Here is a 16285-nt window from a genome sequence, read left to right as displayed (position 1 = left end):
CTGCTGTGGCCTCTCCTGTTGCGGAGCACAGGCTCCAGACGCGCAGGCTCAGCGGCCATGGCTCACGGGCCCAGCCGCTCCGCGGCATGTGGGATCTTCCTGGACCGGGGCACGAACCCGTATCCCCTGCATCGGCAGGCGGACTCTCAACCACTGCGCCACCAGGGAAGCCCCCAGAGTCACGCCTTTTGATGTTTCCACCGCTCACTCGGGCCGTCATTTTCTCACATACACAAATGGTTAGTGATTTATAGCCACCACTGGTCTCTCTGGAAGTTTCTCGCGCACACACCCACACCCACAATCAGTCTTTCTCCCACCTCTTCACACTCACACCCATTCTGCACACCCAGAGTCACTATGGTAAGAGTTTCACACACATACACAATCGCACAGCGTCTCAGACACTGTCTTAGTCGCCTAGTCTCACATTTCTTTGCAAGCAGCTTCCAACATGTCCAGTCCTTGCTCTACATCCTTTAATAAAGTCTCTTGCAGTTTTACACAGACCCACACAGTTTCTCAGACACTCTCCGTCACTTGTTTTCTCACTCTCAGTCACCTAATCAGTGTCACGGTCACTTGCCCTCACTCAGCCTCTGACATCCTGTTGTTACTAATTCACCAATGTTACTAGGCTCTCAGTAAGTCTCACACACAGAGCCTCTCATGGCCCGTCTTAGTCGTTTACACCGTCATCTGCTGCATCCAGCCAGCGTATTGTGTACCCTCAGACACAATTACAGCCTCATCGGTTTCTCACACACACTGATCACATGGTCTCTATGTCTCATTTACTCTGTTCCATTTTCTCTGTTTTTCACCAGCATGTAGTCTCTGGTTTACAGTCTCTCATGAAACGTTTCACACTCTCACATGCTGCTCAGTCATCAGTTTTCTCTCCAGTGGCACTGACTTCCTTCTTTTTTACTCATCGCCTCTCACTCACAGTGAGGTGGTCTCTAGCTTACTTTCACTCACTCAGTCTCACCATCATTTTCTCTTACAGAGTCCCTGAACCTGTGGGCTAGACCGGAGTAGTAACTGCAAATCAATCTGCCACTAGGCTCAGGTATACACCCACACACATACACACACACACACACAAATTACAGCCTCTCACACTCTTCCAGTCGCAGCCACATTTTCTCAGTCTCTCACGCAGTCTTTGCTAGTTTAGTCTCACAGGAATGGTTTTCATACACACAATTGCGTATTCTGGTATCTTTCGTCTCAGGCACCCATCTGGCCTCACAGACATTTTCTCTCATACCATCAACCTCTCACACATGCACTCCCATTACTTTAGTTGATCCAACAGCCTTGCGTGAACAGTTTCATGCACAAGCCACCTCCCAAACGCTGAGTCACCTACTTACTTACAGTGAAGTTCCTTACCTACGCACGGTCCCTGACGATCTCTATGGCACTTTCGTGCTCATACAGGCTCTCACACGTTGTTTTGGTTACTCAGTCTGTTTTGCTCACCATCAGCCTGTTCAACAGTGACTGACGTGCAGTCCCCACTTGCTTCTCATAAACATTATTTCACACACACCACCAGTTTCTCGTATAGTACCTTAATCACTCATTCAGTCTTACAGTGGTTTTCTGCCACCCAGCCATGATTTCTCACATAGGCACAATGTCAAGTTTGTGGTTACAACTTCCACTCTCTCAACACATGGCTTCACAAACGGACGTGCGCAATCACAGCTTTCCATAGTTTTCTCTTTTTCACACACCTGGTTGCCAATCTACAGTCTCTACCACTGTTTCGGACACACACCACTATGCTCTCTCGCTCTCACGATCAATCTCACACCCTCACCGCCTTTCACACAGTCACGCCTTCGCACACAGTTACTCCCAACGGCTTTAGGGGAAAAAAAAATGCTAGCAGTCTCCAGCATCACCTTTAAAAATATATATTTACAGGAACAATTCCCCATTCTCTGGGACTCTTAGAAAAAAAGATCCATTTTTGGGGAAGTAAAACAAACAGTGGAGACAGGTGTAGCACCGTCCCCCAAATCACCAACCCCCAGGTCCCCAGGCCCAGGCTGGGCCGGTGCTGACGGGAAGTGAACCCAGGAGTCCTTTGAACCCGCCCTTCTCCAGCCTGGAATTCACACAGGACAGGCTTTATGTCCCTCATTCCTCCCTCCCAACTCCAGGGACACTTAAAGGGTCCTTTGTACCCGCCTGCAGGAAATTGGGGGGCTGGGAGGGAGCTGAAAATACATGTTTGGTATCAAAAATAAACACTTGGGGGCGGCAGGAAGACCCCCCCAAATCCCTTCCTTCCCACCCACCCTATCTCAGATATGGGAAGAGATGCCTCCCTCTCCCCTATTGAAAAGCCCTGTTTAAAAATAGATTATACTATCAAAATGGCAGGGGGTGGGGGACAGGGAGACCTGGAGTACTGGTTGGAGGGGGCCCCCCAGACGGGGACCACTCCCCCAAAAAAACCCTCCATTGGGAGGTAACAGGCAGGACCCCAGGAGTTTGGCAGACACAGGAATGGCTTCTCAGGGGAAGAAGAACAAAAGGGGCATTCCTCCCCGGCCAAAAAAGGTGGCTGAAAAAGGACAAGCTGTCTGAGAGAAAGGCCGGGGGAGGTGGAAATTCCCATTCCCAAGGGTGTGAGTCTTCCTTGGCCAAAACTCCCAAAATGTTAAACAGCAAAAATTCTTCCTGGACCCTTGTGGAGGGCCAGGAATAATAAACTACAGCAATCTAGCTCTTCTACCCACACCCCAAAATGGAGACAGGGCTCCCTCAGCTCCCCAAGGGCAGCCTGAGAAATAAATAAAGAAAGTTCCTTCTCAAGCCAGACCCTGACTATCTCACCTTGGGGAAAAAATGTGGAGATGGGGGAGATGCCCTCGCCAACCGCCCCCGCCCCACGAAAGAGTTGGGCCAGGCTCCTCCCAGTGGCCTTCAAAAAATAAATAAATAAACCGTCCCCACCACTGCAGTAGGAGACGTGTAAGAGCGGCCACTGGGGGACTGACCAAGAAGAGAGAAGTTGTATGTTTTCTGTGGAAGGGTTACTGAGAGATCCTTTTTCCTAAGAATCCCCACCCAACCATGACCACAGCACGAGTCTGTCAGCTGAACTACGTTTCTCCTTGAGACGGCTGGCTGGAGAGAAGTTCAGGGCATGGATGGAGTGACCCCAGAAAGGGGTGGTGGTGGTGATAGTCATGGCTTCTGGGGCCCTGGGGAGAGCACCACGGGGGTTGAGAGGCCATCCACGCTGATGGAAGGGATGTGCACCTGGGCGCTGCCACTGGACGGAAACTGGGGACAAAAATAGGGAGAGGTCATGGACTGGGACCGTGCTAGGGTCTCTCACCCTTTCCGAGATGGGGGGAGCTGATCCTACCTGGAAGGAGAGCTTGGCCGGGCTACGGGGTGCAATGGGACTCAGGGTGCTCCAGAAATGAATGCTGGGGGGCAGCGAGCTGGGCGTCAGCAGCACCGGGGTCTGTGGGGAAGGGGTGGTCAGGGCGCAAGTGAGCAAGAGGGCAGGTGTGGGAAAACCAAAGGAACTTGGTTCCAGCCCCGCCAGATTTCCCACTCATACTTATGAGATCACTCCTCAAAAGTGCACAGGCCTAGACCATAACTACTAAGGCCATGCCCGTGACAGCTCTCCAGCTTTACACAGACAACCCCTTCTAACTCCTGAGGGCCCACCCCAGCCTCATTGGGCAAGGCCACCTACAAGACCCCACCCACATGCCGCTTTCAAACCTCACCATCCCAGTAGCTCAGGGTCAACTTCCAACTCTTATCCCCCACCTGCATACCTCACAGGAAACCCGCTAAGCAAATCCCAGACCCCAAAGCCCCGCTTAGGTTCCTCAAGCTATGCTCCAACCCAGAAACAGTTCCTGCAGAAAGTCTCTCGGGCCCCCCAGTCCCTGCCCACAGAACTCCCCAGACCTGCCTTCTTTTGGGGACCCGAGCCCTCGGCATTGCAGGCTCGTTCGCCTTGTAGCAATCAAGCCCCGTCTCTCCGCGCAGCCAACCCCACTCGAAGGCTCCACCCTCCCAGTCACTCAGAGGTAACCGTATTGGCCCTCGCAGTCAGTCTAACTCCTCCCACCACCACCCCGCCCCAATCCCATTCATTCCAGGTGCCAGCCCCGCCCCTTCAAAGGCTCTCACCAATGTGTGCGTAGGTAGCAGGGAAGGCGTCAGCGCTGGGCCTGGCGCCTGCAGACCGGAACCAGTTCCCGATCCTGGAGTCCGTTCGGGTCCCGGCCCACCCAGCAAGCTCGGGCTGAGTGGAAGCTCCAGGTCCCGGGGCTTCCGGCCCTTCTGAGGCTGGGTGTTCTCCGTGCTGGAAGTTGTGGAAGCCGCAAGGCCGCCCACCGGCGCCGCAGTTTCCATAACGACCGCAGGCAGCCGGGCTGGCACGCCCTCCGCGGGAGGGGCTTCTGGCTCGGCCTTGGGCTCAAAGGGCTCGGCCTTGACGGCTTCCAGGACAAACCCCGCCTCCCCAGTGGCTGCAGCTTCTAACTCTTCCTTGGGCTCTTCCACTTTGACTTCTGGGGGCAGTGGTCGGCCCAACCCAGGCTCCATATTTGGCTCTTCGGATTTAAGGTTTGGGGCCTCGGGTGGGGTCAGGATGACCTGGGAGAGGAACAAGTGCAGAGGGGGTGCCTAAAGATTGCTGGGGTAGTGAAGCCAATTATTTCCCTTGGAAAGCAGGACCTGGTAGTGGGAGCAGGTCCTCCAACAAGACGTGGGACTTTGCCAAGGAAGTGGGGCTCCTTCTGGAGTAGGTCCTCCTATCTGGGGGCAGGGGAGGGGTGAGACACCTGATAGCGGCACAGCTGCCTTTAGGGGCGGGACACCAGGAGATACTGCCCCCATTCACGAAAGCAGTGGTTCTCAGAAATTTGCTTTATGGACCAGCAGCATACGCCTCATTTGGAAACTTGTTAAAAGTGCAAACTCTCAGACCCATCCACAGACTCACATAAACAGACATTCTGGGGGGTGGCCCCCCGAAATCTGTGGCTTAAAAAGCCCTCCAGGTGCTTTCTGATGAGTGCTAAAAGTGTGAGAACCAGTGCATTAAGCAAACACATTCAGGACACCTGCTACATGTTGGGTGTACTACTAATTGTTGTGTGCTTAACTTCCTTCTTCCTTCCAAGGCTTTGCATAGCTTTCCTCCCCATCCCTTTCTCCAAGGGGACTTCTGTGTCCCTCCTTCCACTATATCTCCTTTAATAGGACGTTTATGTCTCCCCTCCTCCCAGCCCCCCTCCTCACTTGGGAATTGTACATCCCTCCTCTTGCTGACTTTCCATACTCTAGTCCTTACCTGGAGAGGCAGGCCGGCCTCCTCAGCCTCCAGGCAGGCCTCCAAGGGGCTTGGACTGGTGCTCCTGCCCCCCGAGGGGGGCACTGCTGCTCCTGCAGGGGCGGTGTTGGGGAGCACTGTGGAAGGCCGAGGATGAGAGGGTGGCTGTGGCTGCGGCTGCAGGGACTGGATGGTGAAGGTGGAATAGAGGCCCGAGCGCATGTAATCATTCCGGCTGCTGCGTGCCAAGCCGCCTGGGCCTGCCACTCCTGCACCCCTGGGTGTGCCTGGCTTCCCAGAGGCAGTGTCCCCGGGGATGGCGTGTACAGCTGTGGTGCCCACATTTGCCACAGTGGAGGTGACAGACACCTCAGGCTGGGGCAGGCAGTCCTCAGTAGAGCACCCCGCGACCTCGGGGTAGGACACAAACTTGTAGACGAACTTCTGGCCACTCACTTTGCGGATGATGTTCTGGGAAGGGGGAGACAGGATAGAGGGTCTTAGAAGAAAGGGCCAGGGAGGGTATGGATGGTGAGGGGGTGAAGGGGTGTGTCTCCTATAGTGCCTTTCTCTCCTCGTGCCCCTCTCCTGTCCTTTTACATATACACCGTCCCACCTCAGTGTCTGCCTCCCCATAGGTTCCCCCTCCCAGCTTCTTTCACAGCTCACTCATCTAATTTGGGGTCTCCTCCCTTCTCTTCCAGTTTCTACCGCTCTCCCCCAACCTGATTCCCCTCTCTGTATTCTCCCCCAGCTTCTCCTCCTTTTCTGTCCCCCCCACCCATAATCCGTCCTTTAGTCTAATGCCCTTCTCCCCTCCACATCTCCTTCCTGTCCATCCCCCTCCAAGTCTCCCTCTGTCACACTCTCTTCATCTCCATCTGTCCAATTCCCCCACCCCCACCTCAGATACACAAAGCCACACCCACGGGCTCCTCTCCACACTGGGGCCCACGTAGGGGAGTAGATCCAGGAGCAGGCTTTCCTCCTGGCTCCAGAAACCAGGAGTGTCTGTGGGCTAACAGGGCCAGGCCCTGGGGCTGGCTGCCAGGACAGTTTTGGAGTCTAGTTTATGCAGTAAGACAGGAAAATGAAGTCACTGATAATAAATGTTGGAAGAGACTAAATGAATGTAGAAGAATGTGGTGATGAATTGTTAATAAACATGAATTATTACAGGATTATTTAAAGCTCTTGACACAGACGTGGAACAGGGCAAGGTCATCAGGGAGGACAGGATGAGGAGCCTCATTCTTAATACTGTTGGGGAGGTTTAAGCTGAGGCAATTGGAAAATGAAGTCACTGATAGCAACTAACAAGAATTTAAAATACTGGTATAAATACTGGGAGAATCTTAAGGCTGGCTTGGGTGGGTCACAGAGCACGTTTGGGGTATTTCAGGACAGGTCTGGAGGGTCTCAGGGATATTCTGGTGGTCTCAGAGTACAGAGTGAGGCAGCCTCATTATTAATATTGTTTTGGAGGTTTGAGCTAAAGGATTAAAATATAAAAATGGAATAAATGCTATAAATGAGTTAAGGGTGTGCAGCACAGGTCCAGGGCTGTTCTGGGGGACAAGAGGTATCTGGAGGGCACTAGAGCACCCTGGGAACATCTTAAGTGTTGTTCATGTATATCACAGGGTGGGTTTGTGTTTCTCAGAAAAGGAATGAAAAGGGAGGTTCATTAATATTGTTTTGGAAGTTTCAAAGGGGGTTGAAAGGAAGGGGAATTGGATGAAGGCAGTCAAAAGGTACACACTTTCAGTTATAAGAAAAATAAGTACTAGGGATGTAATGTACAACATGATAAATATGATCCACACTGCTGTACGTTACATATGAAAGTTAAGAGGGTAAATCCTAAGAGTTCTCATCACAAGATTTTTTCTTCCTTTTTCTTTTATTTTGTATCTATATGAGATGATGGACGTTCACTAAACTTATCGTGATGAACATTTCTTGCAGTATATAAGTCAAATCACTATGCTGTCACCTTAAACTTATACAGTGTTGCGTGTCAATTATGTCACAATAAAACTGGAAGATGAAAAATATTGTTTTGGAAGTTTCAGGTAAAGAAATAAGAAACTGATGGGACTTCCCTGGTGGTCCAGTGGTTAAGACTCCACGCTCCCAATGCAGGGAGCCCGGGTTCGACCCCTGGTCAGGGAACTAGATCCCGCATACCGCAACTAAGAGCCCGCATGCCACAACTAAAGATCCCACGTGCTGCAACTAAAGATCCCGCACGCAGCAACGAAGATCCTGCATGCCACAACTAAGACCTGGTGCAGGTTTATTAAAAATAAATAAATAAACAAATATTTTTTTCAAAAAAGAAATAAGAAACTGAAATAACTGGTATAAATATGGGGGGGTATCTAGCACTGGTTTGGGAGTCTGAAAGGATAAGATAAGGAAAATGTATAATTTTAGCTATAGGAATAAGATGATAAAATAACTGATATAAATATTGGAGTGGACCAGTGTTGCTCTGGGAATACAAGAGGATGGGGTGTGGAGCAGGCATTATACATGTTGTTTTGGAGGTCTTAGCTAACAGAGTAAGAGATAAAAAGAATTGATAAAAACGTTGAGGGTCCTGGAGAATAAGGTAAGGAAAGGTTAGTATAATGCTGTCATGGAGGCTTTGATTCTAAGAATAAGGATATTCTAGAATTCTTATTCTGGGATAAGAGCAGATTATGAAATAACTGGGGGAACCCAGGACTGGCCCAGGATGAGGAAGAGTCATTAGTAATAGAGTTTTCAAAAGTTTTGGCCAGAGGAATAAGGCAAGAAGATGAAATGTCGTGCGGGGCACGGTGCGACAGCAGGACTTTGGGTAGCTCAGAGAGAGTGGAGTGAGTAGGGGGTCAGTGTTAATGGTGCTATGAAGGCTCTAGTCGAAGCTAAAATAAAATACAATAAAACAACTGAGATAAATGCTTAGGGGCCCCCATGTTCGTCTAAGAGTACCAGAGGATGGGGTAAGAAATGGTAAATTTTAATATCATTTTCAAAGTTAGGGCTCTATCAATTTAGGCAAGAAAATGACGTAACTGATTTAAATGTTTGGCACAGACGAGTGGGTGGGGTTCCTGGCCCTAGTCTCAAACACCTTACCTTATCATAGTAGTACCGCAAGGCCCGGCTGAGCTTGTCATAATTCATGTTGGTCTTATTCTTGCGCAGCCCCCAGAGCCGGGCCACCTCCTCAGCATCCACCAGCTTGAACTCACCGCCATCCCGGGAGGTCCAGGAGATAATGTGGCCATTGCCTTGCTCTCTCAACAGCTGCAGCAGAAACTGCCACAGCGTCACAGAAGGGTCCATTGCTGCGCGAGCGCTCACGCCATCCCAGGGGTACCTGGAGGGCAGAAAGCTCAGAGCTGAGAGGTTGCAGACACAGGAAGGGGAAGAGGTCAGCAGGAGGTGGATTCCTTTCTTGCCATCTTGCCTCCACCTCTGTCTCCAACTGCCACCACCATTCCCTGAACGCCCTCAGCCTGGCTTTGGATGACTCCTGTAATGCGATGAGACTTCTGGGGATACTAGGATAGCGTGAATGTTTTCTGCGTGTGGGACAAATGTGAACCTCTGGGGTCCAGAGGGCAGACTGTGATACGCAGAATAATGCCCCTCACCCAAAGATGTCCACATCCTAATTTCTGGAACCTGTGAGTGTATTATGTTACCTGGCAAAAAGAACTTTACAGGTGAATTTAAGGTTATGGGCCTTAAGCTAGAGACTATTTGGGTGAGCTCAATCTCATCACATGAACTTTTTTTTGTGGTTACAATATACCCTTGTTGCCTATTTATTTTATACAAATCCTACAACCTCAAGGAATTGAATTCTGCCAACAACCTAAACGAACAGGAAATGAATCATCCCCTAGAGCTTCTGGAAAGGAATACAGCCCTGCCAACACCTGCATTTTAGCCTGGTGAGACCTGTGCTGGCCTTCTGACCTCCAGAACTCTAAGAGAATAATTTGTTTTAAGCAGTTAAAAGTTTGTTATAATTTGTTATAGCACGAATAGAAAACTAGAATAAGGCCCCTCACCTGAACATTTTCATTTGTATCTTCTACCACATCAAATATTAAGTTTTCCAGGAGGTTCCTTCTGCCAGCTCCTCGCAAAGGCTGTTCACTTCATGCTGGGTTCCCTTCCTCTGCCTAGAAGTCTTCTCCATTGTTCAGTTACCAGCCCCAAGGGCCCTGCCTTTATGAAAATTCCTGACACTGAATGTCTGCTCTCTTCTGTCTCTCTATTCCACGCTCCTCTGACCTGTCTCTGTCCCTCTGTGTTCTCCTTCTTGACAACAGCAATAATGAACATTTATTGAGTGCTAAATACATGCCAGGCATTGTACCAATCAGAAGCAATATGGCCTACTGGACAATCAGCCCCTCCAGAGCCAGACCGCCAGGGCTGGAATCCTGGTTCTGCTACTTGTTAGCAGTGTGACACTGGGCATGTTCTTTAACCTCCTGTGCCTCAATTTTCCCATCTGTAAAATAGGGATAATAATAATACCACCTAGCTCATAGGGTTATTGTACAGATTAAATATACTATGCCTGGGGTATGATAAGCTCTTATGAAATATTAGTTTCTAATTTGTTCATAATTCCTTATCTGCTATGCCAAAACCTGATCTGAAAGAAAATAAGGCCTTTTGTAGTCTTCACTGATCCTCACTTGGTGTGACTGTTCATACATCGATCTTGCTGCAGAAATCTGAATGTGGCTGATTACAGAGCCCACTAAGGGTGTTATGTAACATCTTGTATGTATACCTTGTCACCTTTTTAAAAGCTGAAAAATTCAAAATTGTGAAACATATCTGGCCCCAAGGGTTTTAGATAAGGGCATGTAGACCTGGATTGCTATTTTTATAGCTATTGACTCATTTCTCTCTCATCACAACTTTGGGAAATAGGTACTCTTATTATCTCTAATTTACAGATGAGGAAGCGGAGGCACAAAATGTCTAAATGACTTGTACAGGCCACACAGCCCTAAGTGGCAGAGCCAGGATTTGGACGCAGGCAGCCAAGTTCCAGGTGTCTGATCTTTTCAACCATTAGACTAAACTGCCCCTTGCACTGACTGCTCCCTCAGCATGTCGAGCAGAGAACAGGACCCTCCTGGCGCCCCCACCCACCCCGTAACTGCTCCCTTTGCTGAGTGTGAATTGGAAATAAACATGAGGTTCCTTTTCCTTAAGGAATGAGCTTTCATCAATCAACTGTTCACCCAGCTGTTGGGACTGTTGGGTTAAGAATAAGACCTTCCAAATCGGAAGGTTTCAAAGAACCTCCCTCTATTATTTATAGCTTGAGTCTTTAATCTGTAATGAAATACAGTCTGATCCTCTTATGTCTGAGCTATTCATTCTGAAGTTCATTCTGCAGACACAATTTTAGGCAATTATGTAAGTCACAAGGCCACGAAGTGTCCAGATCAGAGTCCCATCATCAGAGACCTTGCTGGGTTTTTATTTGGAAGGCCTGTTTGTTTCAGAGGCACAAAGAGACCAGTGTGACTCCTGGTGGCGACAACAGGCAATTTTACCAGTTCCTCTTTCAGTAGCCACAGAATCTTTTACTTAAGGTGAAACCTGACAGTTGGCTTCAAGCCTCAGCAGCACATGGGGTTTTGTATTTTGTTTATTATCACGTCTCCCACGTGACCCCTAATAAGAGTTCTAGTGATATGCCTCACTCAGATGTGTTTACTTCTCTTTATTTCGTTCATTTAGCAAGCATTTTTGGAGGGCCTACTGTGGGCCAGGTGCTGGGGATACAGCAGTGAATACAACAGTCAAAAATCCCTGCTCTGGCGGAATTCACATTTTAGTGGGGAAGACAGACAAGAAACAAGATAAACAAGAATATGTCAGATGGTGATAAGAGCTCCGGGGAAAAAAAAACAACAAAACGAAGCAGGGAAGGAGTTGTTATTTTTGAAAGGGTAGTCAGGGGAGGGTAGTCACGAGGAGGTGATATTTGAGGAAAGACCTAAGAGAGGTGAAGGTGTCAGGTCTGTGACAACCTGGGGAGCAGCCATCCAGGCAGAGGAAATAGGGTGAAAGGCCCTGAAGCTGGAGAGCCTGTCAGGTCAGAGGAAGGGAAAGGAGTCTGGCGTAGTCGGAGAGAAGGCAGTGACGGGAAAGTAGCAGGAGATGAGAACAGAGGGGCAGCAGAGGCCAGACTGAGTAAGGCTTTTTCGGGCCCCGGAAGAGCTTTGACATTGACTCTGAGTGAGACAGGAGCCATGAGAAGGCTGTGAATAGAGGGGTGACAGCCTGTGATTTGGATTTTAACAGGATCCCTCTGGCTCTTGTAAGAAGAACCAACTGTACGGGCTGAAGAGGCCACTGCAATAGTCCACGTAAGAGATGGTGGTGGCAGCAGTGAAACTGGTGAGAAGTGGCTGAGTTCTGGATAAAATCTGAAGACAGAGTGAACAGGATTTGTTGGCAGATAGGATGGGGGTAGGGTGGAGTGAGAGAGGTGCCAAAGGTGATTCTAGGTTTGTGGCCTGATCACCTGAGATGGCAGCACTGTGGGAGAGCAGGTTTTGAGGGGAGATCAGGAGGTCAGTTTTGGAGATGGTCAGTCTCAGAGGCCCTGTGAGATACCTACGTGTATGCCAGGAATAATACTAATCTAAACAATAGGAACCAGTCACAGAGCCCTTACTGTGTACTGCAAACCATTTTAGTCACTTAACTCATTCAATCCTCAAACCAACACTATGGGTGGGCATTATTATTACTCTCCCGTTTTCCAGATGAGGAAATGGAGGCACAGAGAAGTAAAGTAACTTGGCTAAGGTCACACAGCTGGAATTTAGCAGAGCCAGGGTTCAAACCTGGGCAGTTTGGCACTAGGCAGTGATCCTGGACACCTTGCTCCACCAGCTCTCTATAGAGCAAAACAGAAGGGTAAGGTCCTACAGGGGGACAGGGATGCTAATTTACATAGGGTGAGCAGGGGGGCTTCCCTGAGGAAGTGACATTTAAGCAGAGATCTGAAGGAGGGGAGATGGCAAGCCATGCTGACATCTGTGGGAAGGGTGCTTCAAGCACAGGGAACAGTGTGCACAAAGGCTCTGAGGTGGGCCCAAGCTTGGCATGGGCACCCTGAGTTAATCCAATTCCCATCTCTGAAAATATGTATGTGCTGTTCTCCCTGCCAGGAGTGCCCTTCCCCCTTCCCCACACATGATGAACCCTTTATTACACACATCAAGTTCTGGTATCTCCCAGGCAGAATTAATTCTTCCTCTGTGTGACCCAATGTGCCGAATAACCTGTCTGTCCTTGCAAATGTGTTCTTCTCTCTGGGTCTCTAGCCTCGTACTCCTGTCCTGTTCTAGCTGTGTGACCTTGAGCGAGTTACTCAACCTCTCTGGCTCTGCTTCTGTACCTGTAAAATGGGGGATATGTCACCCTCAAAGTAAAGTATCTGCAAGATACACCTACTCTCAAAGGCCTTTGTGAGGATTAAAGGTCAGTGTATGTAAAGGACTTAGAAAAGTTATCTCTGGGACATAGCAGACACTCAAATGTTACAATTAGCTGGCGTGACACTCTTCTCCCTCCCCAGCCCCTCCCCCACAATCTTATGTATCAGTATGGCCTCACCATCTGGCTCCCACCACCTTTCTGACCTTGCCTCCTACCTCTCCCTCCACTCTGCTCCAGCCACTCTGGCCTCCTTCATGGCCCTTGAACATGCCAGGCACAATCCCACCTCAGGGCCTTTGCACCGGCTGTTCCTTCTGCCTGGTACACTCTTTCCCTAGGCATTATGGCTCCCTTCCTGAACTCCTTCAGGCCTTAATTCAAGAAGCACCTTCTAAGTGAGGCCTGCCCTGTGCCTAAGATTTCAACCACCCTGATACTCTATTCCTACCTTCCCTACTTCACTTTTCCTCCTTAGCACTTGTCTAACATACTAACTAATTAGACTTATTTATTTATACAGTCTGCACTCTTAGCAAATGTCTGCTCCACAAAGGCAGGAATTTCTGCCTGTTTTGTTCCCTCCCATATCCCCAGAACCTAGAATGCCTGGTGCTCTGTAGGTGCTCTGTAAGTGTTTGTTGAATGAACAGTCCCGACTAACCAGCCTCTTTTAACTAGCTCTCTTATGCCCTCTTCATCTCCATCTGCCCCCTACCCTGATTTATCTGACATTATATTCTTCCATTCATTCGTGCAATAAATTCTTATCAAGTACTGGATAAGAATTTTAGGTGCTGGAGGCCCAGCAGTAAATAAGCAGACAAAAAGAGTCCCTCATGGGACTCCCATTCTAACGGGGAAAGACAATAAATATGACAAACTGGTAAAATATACAGTGTGCCTGACAGTGATAAAGGGCAAAGACACAAAGCAGAGAAGGGGTCTAAGTCCTGCTGGCTGTGCAGGTTCAGATGGTCAGGGATGGGTTGACATTTGAACAGAGCCCTGAAAGGATCCACACAGAGAGGGGGGTAGAGTGTTCTGGGCAGAAAAAATAGCCAAGGGAAAGGCCCCAAGGCTGGGTCGCACCTGGTGTTTTTGAGGATGAGTTAGGAGGCCAATGTGGCTGGAACAGAGTTGGGGGGTCGGTGCATAGGAGGTAAGGCCAGAGAAGTTACTTGTTTTATTAACTCACAGGTATTCTTTATTTACATTGGAGGGTATTCTAGTTCTGATTCCCCCATTTAACCAGTGAGGAGAGAGGTGCAGAGAGAAAGTGGTTAAGCCACTAAGGTCACATAGCTGCTGGGATCGGGGGTGGATGGGTGCTGAGACAAGGTGTGGAATGGAGACAGCTCTGCAGGCAGAGGGAACAGCAAAAACAAAAGCATGGAGATGGGAACTAATTTGGTTTTTAAGGAGTGGGGCCTCGCGTGAGGTGAGATGTAGTGAGAGAGGAAAGCCTCAAAAATTATCCTAGGGGGCTTCCCTGGTGGCGCAGTGGTTGAGAGTCCGCCTGCCGATGCAGGGTACACGGGTTCGTGCCCCGGTCCTGGAAGATCCCACATGCCGCAGAGCGGCTGGGCCCATGAGCCATGGTCACTGAGCCTGCGCGTCTGGAGCCTGTGCTCCGCAGCGGGAGAGGCCTCAACAGTGAGAGGCCTGCGTACCGCAAAAAAAAAAAAAAAAAGTTATCCTATGTTCTGAGGGGTAACCTAACCTGGTACCTACTGATCACCTCTGTGTAAGGTATTTAACCTCCCTATGCCAAACTTCCCTCAGTACCTAGCTCATAGGGTGGATTAAATGAGCTCATTAACATACAGCATTTTGCCTGGTACACAGTAGGTGCTCAATAAGTGTTAGCTCCTATTGGCATTATCACTATCACTAATGTATTCATTTACTGGAGGGAGGCAAGATGTCTTAGTGGTTAAGAGTGTGTATGAGAGGGTGTGTTCTAGAGTAAAAAAGTCCTGGGTTCAACAAGCACACAGGCTGATCCACTATTAAGGAGGGAGGGTGGCAGGGAAGGCCACAGACTGATCCAGCACAAGGAAAGGAGGCGGTCTGACCCTCTTGGAGGGATTACAAAGCACTGGACTCACAGGAGGGTATACTGGAGGGGTGTGAATGCAAGCACATGGGTGGCAGGAAGGCCAATGAACAGATCCACTGAAAAGGTGTGTGTGTGTGTATGTGTGTAAAGGCTCACCTTATTTACTAGGGGCAAGGAGAGAAGAAAAGCACATTGACTCATGCACAATAGTGGAGAGGGAGAAAAGCCACCCCACAGACTGATTAAAAGGAGAGGGGGACAAGGCCATGGACTGGGCTACTGAAAATGGGGAGATATAAAGCACTAAACTGACCCACTAGTAAAAGGAAGGGAGAAGAAGCCCAAGGACTGGACTGATAGTCTACAAAAAAGGGAGGACAGGGCAATGGGCTGATAAGCAGGAGGACGTGAAAACAAGCATTTAGACTGATCCACTGTAAAATGGTGTGTGTGTGTGTGTGTGTGTGTGTGTGTGTGTTTGATAAAGCCATAGACTGATGCATTGGGGGACTGGAGGCAGGAATACAAATTCACAGATTAACTCACTGCTGCGGGGGGGGGGGTACAACGCTACGGATTGACTCACTACAGGAACAGTAGGGATGAAAAAACAAGGCCACAGACGGGGCCCCTGAAAGTTGAGGACAGGAGAATACAAACACTCAGACGCACCTACTGTCAAGGAGGTGGACATTGCCAGAGACTGGTTCCCTATAAGCGGGGATCTGGGGCAAGACCACGGCCGAGTCTACTGTAAGGTGGGGTGGGGAGAAATTCAAGCACGCAGACCGACCCATTATAAAACAGGAAGGGGGGTTAAGCTACGGGGCAAAGGGCCAAAGGGAGGGGACAATGGCACAGGTAGGTCCACCAGCCGAGGTGGTGGCGGTGGGGAGTCGAACACCAGCAGGCCACGGGCCAAGCCACATCCCCCCGCGCGGGGGCGGGAAGGATACGTAGGGTCACGGACCAGGCCCTCCACCCTCCAGGCCCCGGGCTCACCTGTGTGTAGCGCAGCGGCGGTGTTGGCAGCTCCGGGGGGCGGGGGCTCCATGCGCGGCCCCACCGCCCCCCAGGCCCGGGTTCCGAGGCGACGGTGGTGGCGGTGGTGGCGGCGGCAGCACCTAGAAGCCGCCCCTGCGTTTCCCCACTGCTCACGTGGGCCCACGAAGGAGGAGCCGAACGTTCCGCTGCTCGCTGATTGGCCAAAGTACCGTGGATCAACGGTGCGGCTTCCAGGGCTGGGGAGGCGGGCCTTGCTCCACAGAGCTATGTTGTGATTGGCCCGAGGGGAACTGATGGAACGCAGATGGCCGCCTGGGTTCCGAGGGGGCGTGCTCGGCCCCGCCGGTGCTCCACACTGATTGGTTCAAGACAGATTGATAGGCCATGGGCGACAGACAAGGTTC

The 16285-nt window shown here is 50.0% G+C and overlaps 1 protein-coding gene across 2 annotated transcripts; it reads right to left on the bottom strand.

The window, feature by feature from the left end:
* Positions 1-350: 350 nt before the first annotated feature.
* ELK1 (ETS transcription factor ELK1) lies at positions 351-16058 on the bottom strand. Of its 2 annotated transcripts, none has more exons than XM_022556403.3 (6): positions 15879-16058; positions 8459-8702; positions 5351-5800; positions 4183-4650; positions 3395-3496; positions 351-3309 (listed from the first exon to the last, which is right to left on the bottom strand). In XM_022556403.3, exons 2-6 carry the CDS (start codon positions 8666-8668, stop codon positions 3211-3213), a joined length of 1329 nt encoding a protein of 442 aa, XP_022412111.2. In that variant the 5' UTR covers positions 8669-8702; positions 15879-16058; the 3' UTR covers positions 351-3210. The 2 variants fall into 2 exon arrangements, with proteins under 2 accessions (XP_022412111.2, XP_089761111.1); XM_089904985.1 differs by lacking the exon at positions 15879-16058 and adding an exon at positions 9403-10472.
* Positions 16059-16285: the final 227 nt, after the last annotated feature.

Source organism: Delphinapterus leucas, chromosome X (genome assembly GCF_059928025.1).
Source record: "Delphinapterus leucas isolate spDelLeu-1000000601 "Yukka" chromosome X, BTC_Dleu_Yukka2, whole genome shotgun sequence".
Taxonomy (NCBI): domain Eukaryota; kingdom Metazoa; phylum Chordata; class Mammalia; order Artiodactyla; family Monodontidae; genus Delphinapterus; species Delphinapterus leucas.
The sequence above is the reverse complement of the archived record's forward strand: the minus strand, read 5'-3'. Positions and strand labels throughout refer to the sequence as shown.